At 51.9% G+C, this 25,247-nt stretch overlaps 1 protein-coding gene across 6 annotated transcripts in view; it reads right to left on the bottom strand.

The window, feature by feature from the left end:
• The window catches only part of Klc (kinesin light chain), a 184,294-nt gene that overhangs the window by 130,095 nt on the left and 28,952 nt on the right, over nucleotides 1-25,247 (bottom strand). For 2 of the 6 annotated variants that reach the window (XM_070522616.1, XM_065438964.2), the window contains exon 1: nucleotides 15,049-15,908. The exons of 1 other annotated variant lie outside the window; for it this stretch is intronic. In XM_070522616.1, coding sequence (XP_070378717.1) covers nucleotides 15,049-15,089 — 41 coding nt within the window. In that variant the 5' untranslated portion in view covers nucleotides 15,090-15,908. Of the gene's footprint in view, nucleotides 1-7,972; nucleotides 8,273-15,048; nucleotides 15,909-25,247 lie in introns of those variants that run through there. 3 more of the 6 variants (XM_070522621.1, XM_070522622.1, XM_070522620.1) reach the window with 3 other exon arrangements.

Below are 25,247 nucleotides of genomic sequence, written 5' to 3'. Positions count from 1 at the left end.
TCGAGTTCCCCAGACCACATCGGATTGCAGCACAGCTAATTGAGGAATGCAGAAGCAGGAAAGCGCATTCCAGAGAAGCGGCCGAGCAGACAAGTTTAAGGCAACGAGTTTACATGCCAACAAGTTCGTGCGCCGCCGGGATTAGCAGGTGGGCATCCGACAATGAAGCAGGTGCAGCCCTCCCCTTCTCTTTGTTCGAAGTGCATTGCCAGTCTGCGATGCAAGACCGCAGCAAGCCGCCAGGTGTGACACCACGACACGGGCGCCTACCATTGGCTGAAAGTGGCGTCATCGGAGCGGACTCTCCCATTGGTCAAACATGACGTGACTTGCAGTGCTCGGAGGGTTTATAAGAAGCCTTCCAGAGAGACCTGAGCATGCTGGAGAATGCCCTGATTCCCTGATTCACCTCTCTCGAACTTCTTGCCGCGGGCCGCAGCGTCCGAGTTGCTGCTGGCCCGTAATGACAGTACGTCTGATACTTGTCGCTCACCTCCCTGTATAATATGTAGAATAAATCACCCCCAAGTTTTGAGGGTTCTCCATCCCGAAGTCCCGTCCTCCAAACCCTACAGCGCGTGCAGAGAACTGCCCTAGGCAGTCCCTTCGATAGCGCCGGCTTCGCATTTGCCTTAGAACCGGCGGGCTCCTTCCGCGTAGCTCGCCTTCTTGCTTCTCGCTGGGTTCAATCTTCGTTATCTAAGCGCAATCACGTGGCGGCAGTCACGTTCTCGGTGCATTCGCAACGCGCAATGCCCGGCGGCGATAAGAGCGGAGTTCCGCTCGATTTGCCGCGCACGGCCTCCGCCACACCGCGGCGCACACGTAGTACGCACCCCGGTCCCGTCTACTCGCCTGGAGAACGGAATGTTGCCAACAAACTTCCGCACGCGTGATTAAGATTGGTGACGCGGCCGCTGCTTTAAACTTGGGACGGCGGGTCACTCGCTGTTCGGGAGGAAGGAAACCCTCCAGCCGCGGGCGAACGCAGCCGTAATACGCGGTTTTCGAGGTAATGCCACTCAACTATACAGGGTGTCCCACGTAATTTGAGCCACGAATGTAATAATGAAAGGCGCGTCCGAAGCGAATTGAACCGAACGCATACTGTTCGCAATAGCCTATAATGCACTTTTTATGCGAAGCATACTAGCCGCACAACCACGCTCTTCCTTGCTGCGCCGCGCGCGGCCGCGTAGCTACCATATGACGTCATAACAGCTGCAAACGCGGAGGCTCAACTCGTGCGCTCGCTTGTGGCCGCGTAGCTACATAGCCGGGTCTCAGCTCGTGCGCTCGCCGGCATGAGTTGTTTCTTCGTCTAGCCGAACCAAATATAGCCAAGCAACAGCAGTCCACCAGGCTAAACAGTGGTTCAACAACTAAAATAAAGGCTAGCATGCTTCGCATCCTGGGCTTAACCTTAGCTAAGCCACAGCCATTTTTTTTTCTCGATAAGTCACTAATTAAGTTTCTTTACCCAACTTTTTAATTATTGGCTGAGGACCCCAAGTATGATAGACGGATTTGTAAAGCACCTTCAGAAACTACCGATCGAGTTGTTTCCTGTACGATACGTCTCGCGTAGTCTTTCTTTTTCCAGGTTGCAAAGAAAGCCCGCGAAATATGAAAAAAGCCACGTGACGGAGCGTCTGCGCAGTGGCATCGTGCTGCTTCAAGCGTCCGTTCGGTGAACAAGGTCGGCTGCATCGTGACAGGCGACGAGGAAGCGGCCGGGCGTCCTTTATCATCGGCAGCATGCATTTTCGCCGTCATCCGACGGGAGCCGACCTTGTTCACCGAACGCTCGCTTGAGAGCAGCACGATGCCACTGCGCAGACGCTCCGTCACGTGGCTTTTTTCATATTTCGCGGGCTTTCTTTGCAACCTGGAAAAAGAAAGACTACGCGAGACGTATCGTACAGGAAACAACTCGATCGGTAGTTTCTGAAGGTGCTTTACAAATCCGCCCATCATACTTGGGGTCCTCAATAAATCACAAAAAAATTGGGTAATTAAACTGAATTGATTAGTGACTCAGGAAGAAAAAATAATTGTCCGAGTTATTATAGGATAGTGCGAATAGTACGCGTTAGGTTCGATTCGTTTCCGACGCGCCCTTCATGTTTAAGTCCTTGGCTGAAGTCATGTGGGACAACCTGCGTACTCTTAAACGCGATGCTACAGCCGACCCACATCTCCACGCTCTACATGAAGCGGGAGGCGCGGGAGGTCGTTCCGCAGCTGCAGGTCTCGCCTTACGCGTGCGCAACCGTTGCGGCTGTATTTCCGTTGCACCGCGAAACCTGCCGCCCGCGCAGCTGGTTAGCTCCGACGTCTGCACTTGTGCCACATTAGACGAAGCAAGAAGAGAGACCGAGGATAGCAATCGTGCTCCGAAACGATACATCTCCCCGGGAGATAGAAATGACCAAGATACCAAAAAAAGAAGTCCCAGTTTCGCCCAAAAGACGAAGCATCGATTGCGATAGCAAATAAGTCAACAGCTATGCGCATTAAGGATAGCAGTCTTACCGACCGTATAAACGTGGAAACATTCGCTAGCTAACTGAATTACCCGCCGTGGTTGCTCAGTGGCTATGGTGTTGGGCTGCTGAGCACGAGGTCGCGGGATAACGAATCCCGGCCACGGCGGCCGCATTTCGATGGGGGCGAAATGCGAAAACACCCATGTGCTTAGATTAAGGTGCACGTTAAAGAACCCCAGGTTCTTTAACGAACCCTCCGCTACGGCGTGACTCATAATCAGAAAGTGGTTTTGGCACGTAAAACCCCATAATTTTAACTAACTGAATTAACAAGCACGGTGTCCACGCGCAGTAGCAACCATGGACACATCACGTTCGATGAGCGCGGACACTAGCTGTCAAAACGCTGGTGTCAGCAACGCGGCAGGAGCAGCGGGCGAAGTGACCTTCGTGCTGCCTATTACTTCCACGCAAGAGCGGCGAGAACACGGCGCACTCAAAGGTATGAGCCGTCTGCAGAACACTTTCAAGGCGCACGCGAGCGCGCGCGGCCCCGCAAAGCACGCACCTGACGGAGTCGAAGGAGCTCACCCCCCCTCCCTCCCGCGCTGCCACCCCGCTGTCATGTGGCGCGCGAGACTGAGCCGCGATCGCGAGTTCCCTTTGCGGCCGGCCGTGAGATGCGCAGCTGCTGCCGGAGAACGCCGCCGCCCCATCTCTCCCTCCCATTCCCCTGGAGCCTTTCGCGCGACGTTTAATCTCCGCTTTCTTCCTTCGCGCGCGACCGATTACACAGTTCAGTCACCGCGATCGTCGCCTTCCCTCGGGTGCTTTCACTCGCACATACAGCATACGACGCGCGGCGACGGTGTTGGCGCCCTTGGACTTCAGACGGAGCATCACGGCGACGGCAGAAATGCGCCTGGAGTGTCTATACAATTGCTATCGCAATGAAAGGAATCGCTATACCCACATGTGAAGTGCACGACAATAGAGACATTTAGCGTGTCCGGTATTCCGGCAAGCGCGGGCGGTTTGCCGCTTTAGCGGGGACGTAAACGTGAGCGGCCAGATTGGTGGCGCCAGCTTCTGGCGCAAAGCTCAAGCAAACAAACACAAAGCTAATTACTATATTAGAGACTTTTAGCGTGTCCGCTATTCCGGCGAACTGGCGCGGTTTGGGCGGATTACCGGATGGTCGGGGGCGTAAACGTGAGCGGCCAGATTGGTGGCGCCAGCTGGTGGCGCAAAGCTCAACAACCTAAACACAGAGCCAATTACTATATTCTTCTTAGCTGGGGCGTAAGTTTTCGACAGCAGCGTAATTGTGAACACAATTACGCCACTACCGACATTTGCACCAGCAGCGAAGCAGAATGAAGTAGCTTACTGCAATTTTAGCTGTGTCTGTCTGGTTGAGCTCTACACCACCAGGAGGCTTTACCGCTCCGGCTGCTCACGTTTACGCCCCCGACCATTCGGTAACCCGCTCAAACCGCGCCAATTTGCCGGAATAGCGGAAACGCTAAAAGTCTATATTCTGCTTAGCTGTTGGTGCACATTTTCGACAGTGGCGTGATCGTGTTCACAATTACGCCACTGCCAAAAATTTGCACCAGTAGCGAAGCAGGATATAGTGGGTTACTGCAGTTCTAGCTCTGTGTTTGTCTGGTCGAACTCTACGCTACCAGGCGGCTGCACCGCTCTGACCGCTCACGTTTACGCCCCCGCAAATCCGACAATCCGCCGAAACCGTTCCCGTTTACCGGAATAGCGGACAGGCTAAAGGTCTCTAATTTCAACGACACGCGAACTCAAGGGACGTATCATTCCAGCAAGAGACTCGAGAATTTGATGCTGCTGGCCCTATGCGTCTTCCAATATTCTGTAACATTAGAGTACGCGAGCTGCCGTGATGGTAATGGCACCTAGTGATGCTAAAGCTGGATTGTGCTATAACCCTTCTTGTTGTGTGAAAATCATTAGCAATCCTTGGAAAACTGTACACTGTAGTGTAGAAGCTTGCGTAGTTTTAAGTCTGCAAATAACAGGTCACAGACACGCATGGAAATAATATCCACGCAGTTTGTCTGTACGCGGCATCACAACGGGCGCTGCTGATCGATACATTTTGCGTCCAGGTGTGGTATCGCAAACGCCGTCGCATTCCACCTTGCCATGTTCAGCAGCGACGGCGTTTTGAGCCAGAGAGGCCGAAAAAGCGACGCGAGCCAATAACAACTGACAAGGTGGCTAATTCGAGAATATGGTGCAAGCTCCAAATACGACCGACAGTGCCACACCCGCTATCGCGCTGCATCAGCTAACGCCAAGACGTACGCGCGTAGGGGGCTAAGCGTATCGCAGGAGCAATTGCGCGTCTCCGGCAAAGCGAGACGGCACAGCGGCACGCGGGAGCCGCCCACGCGTCGTTGCAGCATTGCGCGCTAGCTTCCGCTACGCAGACAGCGAGGCGCCGCTGCGAGCGGGTGACGTAAGCGCCCACGTGTCTCGCGCAACGCCCATCCACGAAGCGTGGCCCATCAATGGAACCGACGCGGGGTCGAGTCAGGCGAGACGTTGCTCACGGCGAACTCGCGAATCCCGAAGGTCACCGTCGCGCGTGCGCACCAAGGTCACGCGCGCCTGCAGCGAACCAGAGGTGCAACGACGCCGACAGCGACGACGGATCGCCGAAGTCATTTAGAGCACGTCGCCATTGTCGCAAGCGCGCCGCCTCGGCCACATCTTTCCGGCAACGCGAGACGGCGCCGCACGGGTTGCGCGAGCAACGGAACGTCGACCTCGATCCGTTCAGGCGGTCTCGCCTTCCTGCGCGTCACGCAGGTGCAAGTGCTCGACCGCGATGCAGCGGTGGTGCAGACTTCAGAAGAGCAAACGGCGACTGCTACAGCGGTAAGACGCCCAGTTCGTAATGCACTGAATGACGACCAGAGGCTGCTTGCACGACGTGGGTAAGCGTACCAGAGAGTAAAGAAATGGACCGACAGGGCGTAACGTTCGAGAGCTGAAGGTTCCGGGTGAATTTCGACCGCCTGGTGTTCCTCCACGAGGCGGTCAAGCATCTCGCCTCCCCACCCCGTCGTGCGAACCAACACGTCACCCGGGACCCCGTGCTCAGCGGCACTTCAAGGCAAACAAAGCCACCGCTGCGAGTGTTCGTCAAAAACATCACGTGTACCGCGTCGTCGAGTGAGATAAGTAGCGACAATTGCGACAAGTTCACACAATCGGTAACCTACCTCATGGGATGATTGCAAATATCTACTGCAACGGTCCCAACTTTATCGTCGTGCAATTCTCATGTTTATGCGCTGAATCGTTCACAACCTGTGCAGGAACGTCAACTGCAACACGGGCAGACTGCGAGACCTCCACGCAGCGACGTCACAAGGAAGAAGGCGGCGTGCGATGCTCGCCGAGGGAAGAGTCCATGGCGCTATCGGACGCATTAAGAGAAAAGTACGACACGTGTCGAGCCACGTTTACTTTAGGGATTCCGTAGCTCTTTCGTGAGAGCGGGGCATACCCATTCTACAGGACTGGCACATCCCCTGAGGCACATACCGAATGGCTAAACGCTAAAGTCAATTAATTCTAATAAGAGATCGGTGTGTCTGTGAGCCGTCATCACGTACACAGGTCTTACATAAGTAATCATTTTTGCTACGCGGAACAGAGGTGGACTACATGGTCAGTGCGAGAAGGGTTGTATAAGCCACTTACTTCACTGGCAGTTTCACCCATTCCCACATATATATCCACAAACATATGCGTCGAGATAGCCACCGCTGAGCCACGCGAATACCGAAAAAGTAGGCAAGGAAAGCTTCGCTGCAAAGATCTATGCCAGCGACACCTGCTGCTTCGCACGCGCTCTTGTCGCGCGAAGTGAGTGCGTTGCAAGCACTGCCGTCGCGCGCCGACACGTCAGGCATCGTTACGCGTCGCAAATACCGTAACAGGTTGGTGGAGCGAAATTCGGTGCCGCGAGAATAACCTCACCGCCCCGCGGTTGCGATTATCGACGTAACTTGTGCTTCTCGTGGTATAGACGTAAGCGTGTCTGTCGTACCAGGCACACAGTTGCGTACGCGAACTCGAGAGGCGATCTCAGGAGTCGCGGTCGTCGAAGTCGAGCACTGTGAAAACGCAAGGCAGCCGAAGCCACGATTGAGCAGAAAAATTTAAAAAAAAAGCATCGCGGCTGTCTGTGTCAGCGCGAGCACCTGCGGCGAATGCATAAACAAAGAGGTCGCCAACAGAAGAGGAAGCGCGCGACAGATGTGTGCTTTGCAGGCAAACCGCATTGCGAAGCAAGAAAAACAAACGCCTCGGTTCCATTACAAGTGGCGACGGAGAACACGACGGCGCCCCCCGGTGCAGAGTACACAGGCGCAGGACGCGTGAGCTGTGGACGCGCGCTGGCCTACTTGAGCGGCCTACGCGAGACGACGACGAAAGGCTAGCGGAGGACGCTGCTCGAGCGACACGGTTCGACATCTGCGACAGATCCGCAGGACGACACGCGTGGCGCGTGCCCCAGCACTATGCCAGCGGAGCGCATCCATTTGCGCCCTCTCTCCCTTCTTCACTCCTTCCGTCCACGCAGGCAGGCGACAGGCAGTGACACCGGAGACCTGGAGAGGGGCGTCGAACGCGCATCCTTCGCGATGCATCGCCGGCACCGACGGCGGAACCGAACGGATTCGCGGAAGGGGGGGGGGGGGGGGCACGCGTAGGGCACCCAGAAGCGCGCTTCCCAGGCGAGGCGCGCGTATACGGCCACGCACAGAGCCGAGCTCATGGCGGACCGCCGCGCGCGCAGCACGCCTCCGATACAGTAGCGCGCCAGATCGCGTGTTGTGTGTTGGCACGTCGTCGCACGGCCGAAATCAAAACGAAGACGAGGCTGCTCGCGTGATGCCGTTTCTTCATTCTTCTTTTATGCGAAGCATATTACGAGAGCTCAACCCAGCTCCTCAGGCGCGGCGGTGTCACCTTCAATACCACGTGACACCGTGACGTCACGACAGAGGAGAAACGGGGCTCCAACTCGCGCCGTCGCTCGCGGCGTCGCCCCCCGCATCGGACGCGGTGAGCGTCGAGCAACGCAGCGTTCGGCGCGACAACGAAATGTGCGCCTGAGCAAGCGCCGCACGCCTGAGCCGACGCCGACGACACCGGCTTTTCTGCGACACGAGCTACTTAACCGCGTTAAAATAAAGGCTAGTATGCTTCGCATCCTGGGCTTAACCTTAGCTAAGCCACAGCCATTTTTTAGCCTTCGACATAGCATCGGACTTCCCGGTCAGCAAAGAAAAGCACGAGGCGCGCATAAATTACGCATTTCATCGCAGCAGAGGACGCAGCAAAAAACGAAAGACCCAACGGGAAATATCCGAAACGAATGCTAAGACCTAACGCGATGCGCGAGAAAGGTATACAGCGCATTGACTCACCGAAGTCGAGCGTTGTATTAGTCCGTGCGAGTGTTCTCGGACTGGTATTCTGCCGCATACACGGGTAGCTGCCTTTCTTCCGGCCTTAATCGAAGAGTCAATACAGCGACATTTCGACAAATAGAGCAATGCCGAAGTAGGATCCCTCTGCAACGGCCCTCTCCCGCGCTCGGGAAAGGGACGCGCGCCATCGCTCCGGGTTCTTGTCAGCCGCCACGGCGTATACGTGCCACGACCGCCGTCCGCAACCACACGGCATACGTGCACACCTCACGCGCCGACAGTGTGCAAACGCACGCGGGGGGTGGCGCAACCCAAAGGAACCGGCCAAATATGAGGCGCAAATCTCGGCGGCACTGCGACAGAAAGGGGGGGAACAGCACGCAGCCGGCGGCATTGGGAGCGCGCGCGTTCTATTACGGGCCCCCGCTATCAGCACGCGCAAACAATGCCGGCCCGTTATCCGCGCTGCGCCTCTCGATAACGGGACTCGTGCCAGACTCTCCCGCTACGTACGTACGCACCCATGCCTGAGCGGAGGGGGCGCTGATGCACACACAAACACGTGCGCACGCACCCTTTCGCGATTCCATTTCGGATTCCGCGGGAATCCCAAATGTACCCACGCAGGCCCCGCTGCAAAAACGAGCGCCGTGTCCCTCCCAGATGAACCGCAATATAACGCTGCCGACGTTGCCTTATTAGAGTCCCTACCGATGCGGCGTATTATATTTATTACTATTATTGGTATTATTATTAGAACCGCGATAGCGTTAAAGGCCCCGTGTCGCAGAAAATCCAGGTCGGACATCGTTTCGACAAAAAGATTTTCAAGCCACGCATACCCGTTGCCTTCCGTGTGGCGCAAGAAAGTTACTCAACTCATTGAGTTTCTCAAGCTAAAGTACGTACAAAAATCATGAAGTACGACTTACACACAACCTACAGACATGATAGCTTCGGAGTGTAATTTGAACACACGACAAAACACGATTCTGTTACGCGAAAACTAAAAAAAACTTTTCCAGCTTTTATACCATTCACACACCGGCCACGGCTTCCGTCATTTCCGGGCGCTGGCGCGCTAATATCTTCGATGCCACGGAGCCGCGAGTCCGGTTCCTTTCAACACCTCCAGATGGCGCTCGCCTCCGCCGCATGCTACGTACCGCAGCATGCTACGCATCCGCATCGTACGATGCGTAGCATGCTACGAAGGCAATGGATATATGGAAGCACAGGAAAAAAAAATGGCTGTGGCTTAGGTAAGGTTAAGCCCAGGATGCGAAGCATACTAGCCTTTATTTTAGTTGTTGAACCACTGTTTAGCCTGGTGAACTGCTGTTGCTTGGCTATATTTGGTTCGGCTAGACGAAGAAACAACTCATGCATTACTTCTTCGCCTTCAAGAGTGGAACGCGACAGCGTTCCCGTCGACCCGCCAAGGGGTGTAAGACAATGGGCTACAGGGCAGCGACTACGCGCCCCGCATTGGACGCGGTGAGCGTCGAGCAAAGCAGCGTTCGGCGCGGCAACGAAATGTGCGCCTGAGCAAGAGACGCACGCCTTAGAAACAGCGCGTTTCTAAGGCAACACCGCATTCACTAGAGGCGCTTTTGTACCGCTTTGAAGCGTTGTACTCGTGGCTCAGTGGTAGCGTCTCCGTCCCACACTCCGGAGACCCTGGTTCGATTCCCACCCAGCCCGTCTTGCAAGAGTTGAGCCAAAGCCACTTCTCCTCTGTCGTGACGTCACGGTGTCACGTGATTTCATGGTCACCGCCGCGCCTGAGGAGCTGGGTTGAGCCCTCGTAATATGCTTCGCATAAAATCATAACAGTCAAGGGGAAGAGAAATGCAGCCATAATGAAGCACAGAGCGCTATGGGGATACAATAGGTACGAGGTCCTCCGAGGTATGTGGAAAGGTGTAATGGTTCCAGGACTTACTTTTGGAAATGCGCTTGTTTGCTTTAAATCAGGGGTACAATCAGGGCTCGACGGGAACCAAAGGTCAGTGGGTTACCTCGCATTGGGCGCTCACGGGAAGACTACAAATGAAGCTGTGCAGGGGGATATGGGCTGGACTAGTTTTGAAATGAGGGAAGCTCGCAGTAAAATTGAGTATGAAGAACGGCTGAGGAATATGGAAGAAAGTAAATGGGCTGGGAGAGTGTTCAGGTATCTGTACAGGCAAAACATTGATTCACAGTGGAGGAAAAGAACTAGGAAGCTTACCAGCAAGTATGCGGCCTGTGGGGTGGGCAACACAGCAACAAAGAAGGTCAAGCGGAAAGTTAGAGAGGCTGAATTAATCTCATGGGTGGCGGCAATGGAAAAGAAACCTGCCATAAGTAACTACTTAAGAGGAAAAAACGAAATCAGGAAAGAAACCATTTATGATAACTCAAAGGGAAGCTCATTACTTTTCGAAGCGAGATCGGGATGCCTTAGAACACGCACCTCTAAAGCGAGATATAAGAAGGAAGAAGAAGCATGTGCTTGCTGCGGTAAAGCTAGGGAAACGACGGGGCATATTTTATTAGAATGTGAAGACGTCTACCCAGCGTTCGATTTAGGCACCACTGGCCTCCTTGAAGCCCTTGGGTTCAGCGGGAGCAGTGGTAAAGCAAACAGGTCCGCAATAGACATTAGTAAGAGGCGATTGGAGGATTGGTGGAAGAAAAGTAGGGAAACGACAAAAGACGGAGACGTACAAAAACACAGTTCGCAATAGGGGATCAGAAAATTTGGACGTGTTAGTTCATAGTGTTTTTTTTTTCTTTTCTTTTTTCAGTGGTTAACCTAGGTAGGATATCAGGCAGCATAGTAGCAAGAGCTTGGTGGCGCAACCCACCGCCCCGTTCCAAAGGGGACGCTCATAACATCCATCCATCCATGCTTAGGCGACGATTGTCTACAGCTTTTGAGAGAGCTGTACCTAGAAAATACTGTTGGGCGTTGAATGGGAATAGATGAGGAGAAAGTTGATATCAACAAAGGCTTCAGACAGGGGTGCCCTTTATCCCAATTCTTGTTTATGATGTACATGGTGAGGATTCGGAGGGCGATAGAAGGAAGCCCCCAATATCTGATTAATCTCTCATACAAACAGGCCGGTACAGTAGTAGATGAGCAGCTTACAGCTTTGTTTTATGCGGACGGCATTGTGTTGCTAGCTAAGCAGCAAAGTGATTTGCAACGTCTAGCTAATATCTGCGGACAGGAAAGCGAGAATTTAGGCCTAAAATATAGCGTTAAAGGATCAGGTGTTCTCATATTCAATTAAAACAATGAACAGACAGTGGCAATACAGGGCCAGGAAATACCTCTGGTAAGAGAACATAAATACCTTGGTATATGGATAAACGAAGGCAATAGATATATGGAAACATAAAAAAAACATAACAGTGAAGGGGAAGGGAAATGCGGCCATAATAAGACACAGAGCGCTATGGAGATACAATAGGTACGATGTGCTGCGGGGTATGTGGGGAGGTGCAATGGTTCCAGGAGTTACATTTGGAAATGCGGTTGTTCGCTTGTAGTCAGGGGTACAATCAGGAATCGATGGCAACCAAAGGTCAGCGGGACGCCTCGCATTGGGCGCTCGCGAGAAGACTACAAATCAAGCTGCAGGGTGATAGCGGCTGGACAAGTTTAGAAGAGGGAAGCTCATAGTAAAATTGATTATGAAGAACGACTGAGGAATATGGAAGAAATCAAATGGGCTGGGAGAGTGTTCAGGTATTTGTACAAGAAAACCATTAATTCACAGTGGAGGGAAAGAACTAGCTAGCTTGCCAACAAGTGTGCGGCCTGTATGGTGAGCAACATGGTAACAAGGAACGTCAAGCGGAAAGTCGGAGAGGCTGAGATAATCTCATGGGTGGCGGCATTGGAAAGCAAACCTGCTATGAGTAAGTAACGAGGAAAAACGAAATCAGGAAAGAAACAATTTATGATAACTGGAAGGGGAGCTCATTACTTTTCCTAACTAGATCAGGATGCCGTACTTTTAAAGCAAGATACAACAAGGAAGAAGCATGCGCTTGTAGCAGTAAAGCTAGGGAAACGATGGAGCATTTTTTTAGAATATGAAGATATCTGCCAAGAGGTCGACTTAGGCACCTCTAACCCTCTTGAAGCCTTTGGGTTCATCCAGGGCAGGAGGAAACATGTCCGCAGTAGAGATTAGTTAGAGGCGATTGGAAGATTGGAGGAAGAAAATTAGGGAAACGACAAACGGAGGCGTGCAAAAACAAAGTTCACAATATGGGTTCGGGAAGTTTGGTTATGGGAAGTTATCGCTATTTTTTTGTTTTGTAACATAGGTAGGACATTAGGCAATATAATGCGAAGAGCATGGTGGCGCAACCTGCCACCCCATTCCAAAGGGGGCGTTGATAGCATCGATCCATCCATTCATCCATCCATCGCGGCCCACGCAAGAGGCCGCGGTTCCACCAGAAAGCCCGCGTTCAAGCATAGCGTTCGCCGTCAGCGTTTCATGGTAAACATTACGTTTACATACGCTACAGATGTCGGGAAGCGTGAGAAGCAGTCAGGTATCCTTGAATGCTATCGCATTCCACTCTTAAAGGTAAAGGTTAAGCGTTTAAGCGTACCCCAAATTATTATTATTATTATTATTATTATTATTATTATTATTATTATTATTATTATTATTTTCGTCTGCGCAGTCGTCAGGTGTTTCGACGGGGTCAGCCAATGCTGGGCCCCTTCACAGACTGCAACAGTGGCTGGCTTCCCGGATATATGTACAATAGTAATATAAGCGCAAGTCCTTGTAGTGTGATAAAACGCGAAAAAAAAATATTTTCTAAGACATCCCTAATAAATTAATGCATCTAATGGGACACCTATGTAGACAGAGGAAATACACGATACGTTAATAGGACAGGTTACTAGTAATATTCAAATACTTTAACAAAGCTAACATAAGCAGGCATTTCAAGTTAGCTTATTTATTATATTACTTCCGGCTGCTTCAGATGCTCCAACAAGTGCTCGTCACATACTTGCGGTATCAGGAGCGCTATAACGTAGAATTATTCCAAACTTTTCTATTCCATTTCTGCAATCAGCCCTCCGCAATTGGAAAAAAAAAATTTGGACCACCCCCACTTCACCTGTCTGTCACGCGACGTCACGAAAACCGCGATAGCTCCCCATATGTGACGTGTACGCGCTCATTATGCATGATTTGACCAAACAAATGAATAGTCATTTCTGATTCGACGGCTTTTCGCCATTAGTCATCGTCTATCGGTAAAAAGCTTTCGGGCTGCACCCACTTCACCTGCCTGTCACACGACATCACAACACCGAAAAAACTCACTCCTTCAAGGTGACGTGTACGTGTTAAAGATGCAGTAATATTCCGAACAAAACTGAATTTTCTTGTGAATAGCAGCAGGCTGCCCCCTTCCGAAAGGAATAAAAGATGGCTGCCACCGATCGCTAAGGCACTGGCTACTCGCACCTGCCGGTGAGCATGGGTTTACTTGCGTACAATAAAAGTTTTTGCGTGACCGTGTAACGTTTTTGGGCGCTTTCGGCACGTTTACGACCTGGCTCAATAAACTTTTCATGGCTGAGGATCCTTTTTAGCGGCATTCTTAACCTCCCGTTGCATGCCGCCGCAATTTTCGACCACACACAGCAAGTAGGGGAAAGCAGACCAATCGCAGACGTCGGCACCACCCTCTTCAACGGTTATAGATTTTCAGTGCAGTTGCTTGGCCCCATCGAATCTTCCTCCACTTGAGCGTGCTCGTCGCCTCTTGTCAGCCAATTAGACAAGACAAGCCGCTAGGTGTAAGCAATGCTATTCGTTTTTCAAGCAAACAAAAGTGACCTCCTATGAACGAGTAGGGCGTTTGATTGGTCTGTTGAGACAACCCTGCGGATTACCGCCCGATGCTTGCGTCGGCGGTTACGCAAATTTGACGTCAGAAGATTGGAATAGTTTTACGTTATAGGGCCCCAGTATGTGGTGGTGAATTACTTGGCGCTTTTATCGCTTCTATTTACCTATTTTCCGAATAAAAATGCACGGTCCGCGTATACATTCTTGGGGCGTTTGCCCATAAGACGTGCTTACACGAATGCGACAGTACCGCATCGCGTTTCCCCGGTGCATCACGGTATAACCTATAGCCCGAGAGTGCGTTTCTCGCCGATGAGTGGACGAGAACGGCAGTTGGCAGCAATCTCATCCCCCCCCCCCCCCGACCCTCTGCCGACGCGAAGCGCAGCCGTTCCCACGCACAGTGTGCGACGCAAGAGACGCACAGTATACGGCGCGGCGTTCGATGCGACGTGCGGCGGCGTGCGTGCGGGGTCGCGGCTCCAGCATGGCTGCCGATACGACAGCTCGCACGTCGGATCGCGTGCCACATCGTACCGCGGGTCTCCTCCTCTCCCATGTGCGCGTCACAGCTGTTCGAACTTTTGGTCGAAGCGCCGCACGGCTGCTGGGACTCTCGGAACCTGCTGGAAACCTGGCGGAAAACTGTTCGATGCCTCCTTCGTGCGATTAATCGGACAATCGCTCCGACAGTTATCTGGCGCTCGTGTGTGCGCCAAAAAAAGATAAATAAGAAAATGCACGCACGTACAAGACGGTATCCATAAAGTTTCAAACACATTTCCAACAAGTTCCAGCACGTTCCGAACCACCAGGTTTCCGACGGCTCACTTTTCATAAATTGCGAGAATGTAGAATCTGCAAAGGGGGAAAGGAGGCGGGGAAGCGAAAGGACACTATGGCATTAAAAAAAAAGGAAACCACGGTGCTTCGACTCCTGACGACAGGTTCTCCCTCCGGCAACGACACTAGTCGGTACTTACAGGAAAGTACCCGCACGGGGCACGCGCGTCGCACCAGGGAGGACAGTAGCAGGGGAACTACGTGACACGACTACATAGCATACACTGTAGCGGCAGTACGGACGGTCGCCGCAGACGAACTCAGCGGCGTCAGCTCCCCCTTCGCAGCGGCACCGCAAGAGAGCCCGATCGAGCCGCATCGAGCACCACGTGCACAACTCACTTCCTGAAGGAAGCTCCCATGGCGGCGAACAGCTTCTTCATGGCTCCAGCTGGTCGAGGGTGGCGAGCCGAGAGGGCCGGCCGGAAGCAGACGACGAAGCACAGCAGCGACGTCTCGTAGCCAGGGGGGAACCGCGGCCGTCGGAGAAGAGCGCCGCCGGCCGCGCGGGTTTAGGCTTAGGCAGTCGGGAGACAACAGCGGGGTGCTGCAGACGGCGCAGAAGGCCCGAACGGCGGCTACAAATCGGAAGCCGGCCGAGTCGCCGACGAGGGCCGACGGATCGCCGTCAGTTTGCGCAGCGACGAGGGCGCGCACGTGAGGCGGGCACTACGCGCACGATGGCAGCGACGGCGTGGCGGCGAGGAACGTGAAGCGGCACGGCCAGGCGGAGTCGCGTAGCAAGAAAGGAAGGAAGGAAGGCGCGACTGTGACGCGCAGTGCGAGAGACAGCACGGAGAAAAAAGGGGGACCTGCAGGCCGTCACCGCACACGTGCAGGCCAATGCAACGGGGACGCGGGCAGACGGTGGCAGAAACAGCGCAGCGCACGACAGGGCAACTCTGTTCCTCGGACGCTTCACAAAGGCTGGAAGAAGCAGTGCCGACCGGTTAGAGAAGCAGCCTGCGCGTACACGTATAACGGCCGAAACGGTGCACCGGCGAGGGTGACCGTCCCGAACGCCTCGGGAAGTGGGAGACCATGCGCCGCGTGTGTGTGTAGCGCGCTCCTGTCAGCCAGCCAATGGCCGCACACCTGTCCGGTGGCGCTGCTGCACTTCCTCAATACTGCGAGGGCCCCGCGTCAGCTGCTACAGTGACGGGCCACGACGCTGACGCAATCGGGGCCAACGGCGACGACGGCGGTGGTCCCTCGCTGCGTGGCATCACGACGGGGCCTTTGTGTCTGCTGCACGGCTCGACGTATACCTGCCACGCGCAAGAGGGAATGCCGTTATTGTTGCGTGAACGGACGACGAACAACCCCACTATTTGGGCGACCTGCGCGCGAATCGCTGCCGTCTCTGCGACGAGGTATAACCACGCACGGCCCACGTCTCAGCGCCGAAGAAGAGGAGCTCGGAAACCAAGCCCGTTCGGCGAGCCAATCCAAAAAGAGAAAATCCACCGATAGAGAAGAAACCGGGCGACGACAGCGTTCCCGATATGGACGATCGCTCTTTCCCACAGAATGCACCGCACCAGAGGCCCGCAGTCAATGCCAACGGCCGCTTCGCTTTGCAGATCCCACGATGGTCGCCCTTACGCAGAAGGAAGTTTGCGCACGGCGAAACACCACAATGTGCACGCAGAAGCGCAAGGCACAGCACAGCACGCCGCCTCGTCAGTAGCACCGCGTCGGGACCTGCTCGGAATGGGGCACACTGGTCCGGTCTACTTTCGCCGCTGATAGGCCACAAGATGTTGTTCTTTAATGCAGCTGCCGAAAAAAAAAATCAAGATCGAACGCGGGAGGAGGCCAGTCCGATTGACAGCAACCGGCTACGAAGAAGAATCGGCAGCAGCGGGCGAGGAAAGCCTCGGCCGCACTCCCAAGGAGCGCGGCATCTCGGCGACGTGCCTCCGCTCACAGTGGCGAGGTCGTAGCACACACCGTCGCGCCGGCAGTCACCACAAAGCACACGAGGGCCCAACAACGAGCTTGCTCGCGAGAAACGGCCCACACACGGAGAGGCTGTACACACAAGCAGCGCACGGGTGCAAATAAAACGGCCCGTCCGTGTACGACAGCCTTTGCGAAGGCTGGCCGAGGATCGCCCCCCCCCCCTCCACCCTAAGCTGCCGTTCACGAAGCGTGCACAGTTGCGCACAAAGCGCGCACGCGCCGCGGTCCAACCAGTCTCCGCCGCAGTTCCCTCTCACAGCCAACAATGGAGCGCGCGTTAGGGCAGCGCTGGCGCGTGGAACGAACCCGCTGGCAGCCAGCGGTGCGACTCTTGGAAACGGGACAGCAGGCACTCCTAGCCGTGCGTTTGTGTGTCTCGGCAGTCACGCCGTGCCGAGAAAGAGGCCTGCAAACTGCGAGTGTGGCGAGGGACGGGGCTGACGACCGAGCCTCCACGCAAAGACGCCGAGCAGCAGTGCGGCAAGGGCGTCGTCACGCTCCGCATTGGGGAACACGACAACGCCAGGAACATCACGAGCCCTCCGCCACCTACCCCGTTCACCGCCAAACAACGAACCCCCCTCCCCCAACCGACTGGCTTATCGCTTTCTTCTTCCTTTACTCGGGTAACGGGACGCAGCGGACCACGCCCGCGGTTCATTTGGTTGGCACGACCGAGATGCGGCCACAAAAGGACCGCGCTGCGGTGGCCAGACCCGACGGATTAGGGTCATCCTTTGTGCCGCTCTCGATTTCTCTTTGACGCTGATGCGAGTCCGGGATAATCGCCAATCGGCCACGCGCGGAAGCAAGAACATCGCGAAAGCGAAAAGCGCGAGAATACGTCGTCTTGCGTCTCGCCCTTGCAAGAAACCCTTCCGGGAAAGAGAGATCCTAGAAGCACCGTTAAAGAGGTACAAGTTTAGCTCAGTTGGTTAATAAATTCTACGACACCAAGAAGCGTCAAACTCACCGTTACCCCCAGTCGTGCGAAGCCACACAAGACGCAAAAACGCGAGCTCGAAGTTCTCTAACTGGCTCTTCGGGAGATTGTGACTCTGTGTGCCCGGGACTGCATACTAATTATTAGGTCAATGAATAATTACATTGTATTTTACAGGGGACGAAGTACTCAACCGATTCACTTTGGAAAGAACTTCCTTACGAAGAAATACACGACCCGAACGTGCAAATATAGCTTGAGATCATTGTCGTACCACCCGTCGCTACAGTTGGGCCCTGAAATTCAAATGAAGGAGAACGTCTTCCATATTATCAGGCAATAATGAACGCGTATTCCACTAAATAAAGTCACACACAACTGCTCTATCGAGTCAAAACTGAGTGCGGCTCTTCAGTGACTAATTAAAGGACGCTGACGCCAACGACCGAGTTAAAGTTGGCCTCCGAGGGTCGCCTTTCGGGAATGGTTCGCCGTTCAGTCGCGTCCGAACGCATTCCACCGAACGCACTCCACTCGTACGCAGGTGCCATTCGTTGGGGTCGCTTCGACGAGGAAGAACGTCGGCCCATAAAAGCAGCACTTACCGCATCGAAGCCGTGAGCGAAGGATGTGAAAGACGGCAACGTTTCCTACAAATATTACTAGAGTGTACAGCAAACTCAGGCGCTGTAGTTTCTATGGAAGCTGTAAGTATGCCCGCTCAGCCAGCACGGAAGTGCTGGGCACTACGTGTACTTGCCTAAACTTCCACGAAAGCGGCTTTGTGGACTTTGGAAATCAACAATTTTCAGCAAGACATTGCGTTTATATGCGATAATGCGCAATTATTACCCCATGTGCGTGTTCCGTGTTCAGAAAAGTACGATTGTTCGGAAAGTGAGAGAAATAAAACATCTGCAGCCACATCCACCAAGAGTGGACAGATCCACCCGACATTCGACTGGCGCACAGCCGAACCATCGCGGCGCCACAATTCTTTCTTTTTGTGTGTGTGTGCGGGAAGACAGATATGACGCCAACGTCTTCCAACTTTTCGATCGGGCGGCTTCGTCGAGAGAACGTCGACCCGTGAAAAAAGCAGCGCTTCCCGCATGTCCGTCTCCACGCTCACACGTGCGAAGGGCAGAGGAGGACAGCTCGTCAGGACGAGGAAGTTGGCTCGACCGCTGAGGCGCGAGAACCGTTGGAGGACGCCGTCCAGTAAAGCATCAACGCTGCCGCGGAGAGGGTAAGCGGCGGTGACGGAACGCGGCGAGCGAAGGCAGGAAAATAATAGAGAAAAAAAAGGAAACGGTACATAGGCAAGTGGCCAAACAGGCCCAGCGACAGCTAGGAACCCTCGCCACGCACTGCGGCCAAATAAAGAAGAAATGAAAAATGGACGCGAAAAAAAAGAAAGCTTTCGAGAGGAGCGACCGGAGCGATGTGAAAAAGGCGGCCGGCAGGAAGAGAGCATTCGCACGTTTGACTCACGCTCTCAATATCTCACACCGTGCAACCCAAAAGGGACAGGGGGGAACTCCGCGGAGCGCAACACGTCTTGCACGATGGAAGCCTCTTAAGGTGGGGGTACTACGGCAGCCATCTTGCGAGTAGTTCATATTCCCCCACCAGGCGACGCCACTGAGTCATGACTGAAGGGATGCTCTTTGCCGATGCAGCACAGCGTTCGCTCGGAGCAGGACATGCCTGCGCCTGCATGTATAGGAAGTTGCTCGAACGTTGTCGATGCTTCCATCCGTTGTTTGTAGTCACCGACGCTTATGAAATCTGATTGTATGAGCGACGCGAATTGTCTAGTACTTACTGGAAGACACGCGGGAAGCAGGGATTACTGTGGAACCTTCGATTACTCATGTATAAAAGCCGACGCGTTTCGCCGCTGATCAGATTTCGACGATCGCCGACTGTGTTTGCCGCTATCGTTGTGCTTAGAGTACAACTTGCTTTTGTGGGCACAGGATCGCCCAATAAAGTCCGTTTCGTCAGTCACAGTTTTGCGACTGTTTTCTTCACGGTCACTACTACGTGGAATACAACTGAACAATAATATGGCAAAATCCTTCACACCATGAAGCTCACTGCAGGTTGCCTTTGCAGCGCCACTTGATTAGTGTCTATTTAGGAATCTCAGTAGCGCGAAGGAACACGACACAAAAGAAAAGCAGGATAGTCTGTCGACCTCAGTGTCTACGCGACAATGAGACATTTCCGGAAAGACGAATGCGTCCGTGTCGGGTTCTTTTTCTATTTTCCCTGTATTTGCGACCGTTTGCCTGGCCGTCCCGATGCACTTACCACGTGTAGATGACGAGGCGTGGATTTTATTCGTGGTTGTGAGAAGAAACGGCTGAGGGAAGTTTTGCTGGCCTGACAATCCGGATGGCTGACAGCTGAACGTCGGCCGGCAGGAGCATAGGGTAAAGAGTAGAGAGGAGGGAAAGTGATAACTCAGCGCACTCTCGCATTGCGTGGCCAGCGTTGTTTTGTTCCGCGCGACATGCAGGCCGTGGACAAAAGCGTGCACGTGGGCTTTCGTCTGCCGAGAGGATGCTGTTCTCGTACACGTCGAAAATTTGAAGGTATCTCGTCAAAAAGGCGCATTCTTGTAGAGCAAATTTCGCTATTACTGCGTTCTTCGATTTTTTTATTTGAAGGCTTTGCTAAAGCAGGCATTTGTCTTCTTTATTGATATGTGATGTATGTAATGTTTTCACTCTATTACATTCCTAGCTTACTTCAAGGTCATAAAAACTCGCTACAATAGATTGAGGTACAGAAAAGCGAAGATAACGGAAGCACGTAACGATGTTATTTATCACACTTTCTCGACACGTATGGTATTGTGCAAAACAAACATGAACGAGACACTCTAGCTAATAAGGCTGTATATCGGATCCAGTCATTATTTACATGTTTCGAGAGGGGGTGGGGGGAGGTATGAGCTAGCGAGAAGAAACACAAATAGACGGGGCATTCGCAATAAAGCTGGACACGAGGCTCCCTTTTCATATTTCTCGTCCGTTGATTTCGGGACCCTCGTCTGCATATTGTGTGTACTAAACTGATGTTTTCTTATGTATTCATCATTATCAACATATGAGCTGCTCCTTTTTGTGCGCTTCGTCACATGTTCTCTCCTTGACGTTACTTATGACAATGCAATATGCAAAACTTTTTGCAATAAATTCGAGCTCAACTTTTAGTGAAGTGTTAGAATAGTATATTGAATGGCGAAATTGCACATCAGGTTTGAATAGCCTGCCAAAAGATGTCGTAATCGATAAATACGATCTCCGCGGCGTTCGTTTTTCGGAATGGTCGACTGTTGATGAGTTTTCCTTAGAAGGTAGGGCGTTTTAGGCCCGCCAACTCCCATATATTTGCAAATCGTCTGTTAGGTTCGTTTGTAGTCACAAATCAAATCGTAGGGCGTGTGCGATCCTCACTTCAGCAGTGCATACTCAGGTCGATTTTATACCGAAACACTACCAGGGGGCACATGCGCAAATGACAAAAAAGAACGTATCGATTAGAAACGTGCGTCAAAATAGGCAGGGCCCCATTATCTAAAACATGACACCTATAAGACATAGTGGAACCTTTGACAGCATCTTTAAAATTTTCTTTCTCCCTCTTCGGGAACTACACCTTGAGGTCAGCTATTACAGTTTATGTATCCAAACGAAGGACAAAGGAAAGAGCGTACGTACAACAAAAAAACCCATGGTACACAGCACACTTTCATCACGTACACTAATATAATATAAGGCTAGGTCGCTTAGCGGTGTTCTTGCCCACTTTCAGATAAGCAGGCATGAAACAAGCCATCGGCGCCACAGCCTTGTTGTGAAATATGCGCGAATCATGTTCTACTAACATGTGCTTCCTTTGTCATGTCAACCAGGGTTCACGATGCTTCAAACAAGGGTAATTTTGCAGATCGCCGCCATCAAAATGCGGCCGGTACGGCCTGGTGTAGAACCAGTGACCTTGACTTCAGCAGCTGACACGTGCGTCACACGGGTCGGTAATATTTTTCTAAAAAAAATATGGTGAAGAAATTCTGTTGGACACATGTTCAAGTATCATCGCACTGAGCGCGTCTCTGGCTTGGACACGCCAGTTTGTGCTGCTGAAAGGTGGCAGCCGTACCATTGCTAATTTCTGAAACCTCTCATGAAAAGCATTCCCGCGCTGGTCATAATTCATCCGTGTCGAGAACCATTTTGTCGAGGCTGTCGGCCCTTTCACCATAATCGCGCGAGCCGTGACCGAGGGGTGTCGCGGAGTGAACGGCCGATCACAACATCCCGTCCACCGGCTCGAAAGGGGGCAGCTCATCGGTGCCCATTGAAGAGGCCTTGGCCGCTCAGCAGACGGAGCTCCGGCTCGAAGTCCCAGGCTCGCCAGGAGGACCGAAAGGTCGATCACAACAATGCGTTTTCCTTTATTCTGTGCTAGTCTTATCCACCGCTCACGTCCGGCTGATCCCGTTGGCAACGTGAGCGGACCGCATACTCAGGTCGATTTTATACTGAAACACTGCCAGGGCGCACGTGTGCCAATGACAAAAAAAGAGCCTATCCATTAGAAACGTGCGTCAAAATAGGGAGGACCCATTATCTAAAACACGACACGTAGGAAAGACAGAGTGAAACCTTTGACGGCATTTTTTTTTCTTTTCTATTCTTCAAAAGACTAGTCACTACACAGAGCGTTACAAGTAGTCTGTTCACGAACACTGATAAAAGCAATAAAAACAGCGCTAAGCAACAGGACGAGTGAAGGGACACAGACAACAGCGCTGACTAACAACCAAAGTGCCAAAGTGCCTCGGAACCCCCATCTGCCTATTGTGAGTGTGCTTGCAAGCCGCGAGACAACGCCGGTGGCAAGTCACCCTTTCTACGGAAGAGCCCTTGGATCAACCCCCCCGCCGTATATGACTGAACTCGCATGGGCGTCTACCATTGTAGGAAAAAGGCGACACCTGAGCGGGCTCGACGATTCGCCGAAAAGGACGTGACCTCGAGGCACCGAAGGGGAGACAGGGAGCCGAGAGAAGCATTCCTTCATTCAACTCTTTCGGGCTTCTTGCCATGGGCCGCAGCGTCCGATCTACTGTCGGCTTACTTCATGTGTTTACTGTAAATAATGTAAATAAATCTCCAGTTTTCATCTCAAAGTCCTCCTCGACGTCGGCCAACTCCCGCACTCAACGGCAAGATCCAATAACTGGGGGGAGAGCGGTGTAAGATTGTCCTCCCGATCCAACACCGCTGACCAAGCACGAAAAGCACGAAAATGCATTATCATCGGAAAGGCTTCGCTACAAAATACTGGCCCAGACTAAAGGGCGACAACAGGTGGTGTGGATGAGGTGTAATTCGTTCTCTACAGTCTCGTCTTACTGCGCGTTGAGTACTACAACATGCGTGCTTTTCTGTAGTTCATACAATCAGATTACATAAGCGCCGGTGACAACAGACAACGGATAAAGCATCGATAACGTTCGAGAAAATTCCGATACATGCAGGCGCATCCTGCGTTCAGTGAAAAGCGGTCACAGGTGTACACATGTCAATACAACTCCATTCCAATGCGTTGTGTCAGCCAAAGAAAAAAGAGACGGGAAAGATTCCTTTATTGTGTTACCGTAATCGCACCACCTACAAAGTCGACAACTGAACAGAAGTTTCACGGAGGAATTTTAGCGCACCATAGGCGAGGCCTCCTCCCTTCTTCGGCCACGCAAGCGGCTCCTATGCTTGGCTGGCACGTGCTTTCACCATGGTTGCTATGCACGTACTAGCCCAACAAAAGCAGGAAACAACAGCATGTCTTGGGGCCTTGGCCATGCCTCTGGAAGTGGTTCTTCTATTCAGGACGATTGAAAGGCATTGTGGGGGAGCCCACTGCCGGAATCTTATAACGGTTCCCAATGCGAACCGGTTCGCCTTACCACTTACGTCACTAAATAGGCCACTTTCAAAGCCTGAGGTGGAAGACAGGGAGTACACGACCAATAAACCAGAGCGTGCCGCCTCTGAAGTGTACGTCATCATATGACGAGGTAAGAATTGCGTAATGTTTCTTCTTGCTCAATAAATATGAACTATTATTTAAATATTGCCCTGAAAGTTTTCAATTGTCGTCGCATGTTGACATATTCTTTTATTGAGCATTAGGCAATATAAAATTGCCGTTTCTTAAACTGTTCGTCGCCAAGTAATAATCCACGCGTTAAAAATTGTTTACAGTCGAATCAAAGGATCATCACCAACAGTTGAAGCCCCATCACCAACAGTTGTGCGAAAATTTTAGAAAGTTGGTTCTTTATTGTATGATGGCCGCTGACGCACCCACTATTCTGACGAATCACGTGAGGGCAAGGGAACCGGCTCTCTTTCGGAACCGTTATAAGATTCCGACCCGTGTTCCGCCCCAAGAATCGTTCGGCAGAAAAGTCTAAAACGTTCTTTCCTGAAGTAAAATGTTTTGGCCCGCCACATTCGGAGAAACTGTGAACTTCCAGGCTCAGCACTTTTGTGGCTGTCGTGTAGATGGCGCTAGGTGAAAATTTTGCATGCAAGTGCGAAAATAGTATAAATTTCTTGCTTTCTTTGCAGTTTGTCGCTGTGATTACAGCATATTACAATAAAAATGACCATAACTGCTAATTTTTAATATAGGAGCCCTTAGATTATGGTACGGTTTGAACGTTGCGCCGACTTTATCGATGTTACCAGTGGCAAAAAAAAATAGTAAAATTCACGCGTCCCGTACAGCGTTTCTTTTTGCTTCATTGGAAAAGCACGCGTTGAGATTTTAAATTAAGGCTTCTAATTGTCTCATCCAAAACCGCAACTTCGTAGCTTTAGTACCTTTCCGCAAAAATGGGCAAAAGTAGGACCAGAATTCTAAATATTGCCTAATTTCTGTCGCATTATTAGGAAATCTAATAAAGGTACATGAATGAAATTTTGTGTCCTAAATGGAAATTCCTTGAACTCTAACTTATCCAAAATTTAGCTTCCTTAAACATGTACTAGCCGGACTGTTTAGATTAGAAGTTGCGATATTTGGCAATTTTCAAAAGCGAATTATTCAAAAAGTAAAAATACAACATTATTTTGCTGCGTCTAGGAACAAGATAAATATGTCGTAAAGCTACAGAGCAAGCCGCAATGCCGTATATGCGGTAGTTTCTTCTAAATATGGTCACAACTTAGACACTGTTCGTAAAAACCATGTATTTCGTGCTTGTTCTTGAACATTTATTTCTAAATCACACTAATCAATTTTTTTATATTACATATAGTTGGAATCTACAAGAAATAATCTTTGTTGTGGTATATACGACAACTTTATATCCTAAGTAGAAGAGCCGCCACGGTTGCTCCAAAAGTACTGAAAACGCGGGGCTCGTGCCGCTGGAGTGGGACCGCCACCTTAACCTCATTCTTGTAGAAGGGTACGTAACTCATTAATACGGCTCAGATTGTATTTCTCTAGTCCCTTTAAACGACATTACATCGTTCTTGCTCAGGCCGCATCAAGGTACGACCGCATGTTCGCTTCCTCTACAACACAAGACGTTTTCAAACGA

The sequence above is a fragment of the Dermacentor albipictus genome, chromosome 7, assembly GCF_038994185.2.
Source record: "Dermacentor albipictus isolate Rhodes 1998 colony chromosome 7, USDA_Dalb.pri_finalv2, whole genome shotgun sequence".
Classification (NCBI taxonomy): Eukaryota; Metazoa; Arthropoda; class Arachnida; order Ixodida; family Ixodidae; genus Dermacentor; species Dermacentor albipictus.
Note: the sequence above shows the minus strand (reverse complement) of the source record. Positions and strands in the feature narration are given on the sequence as shown.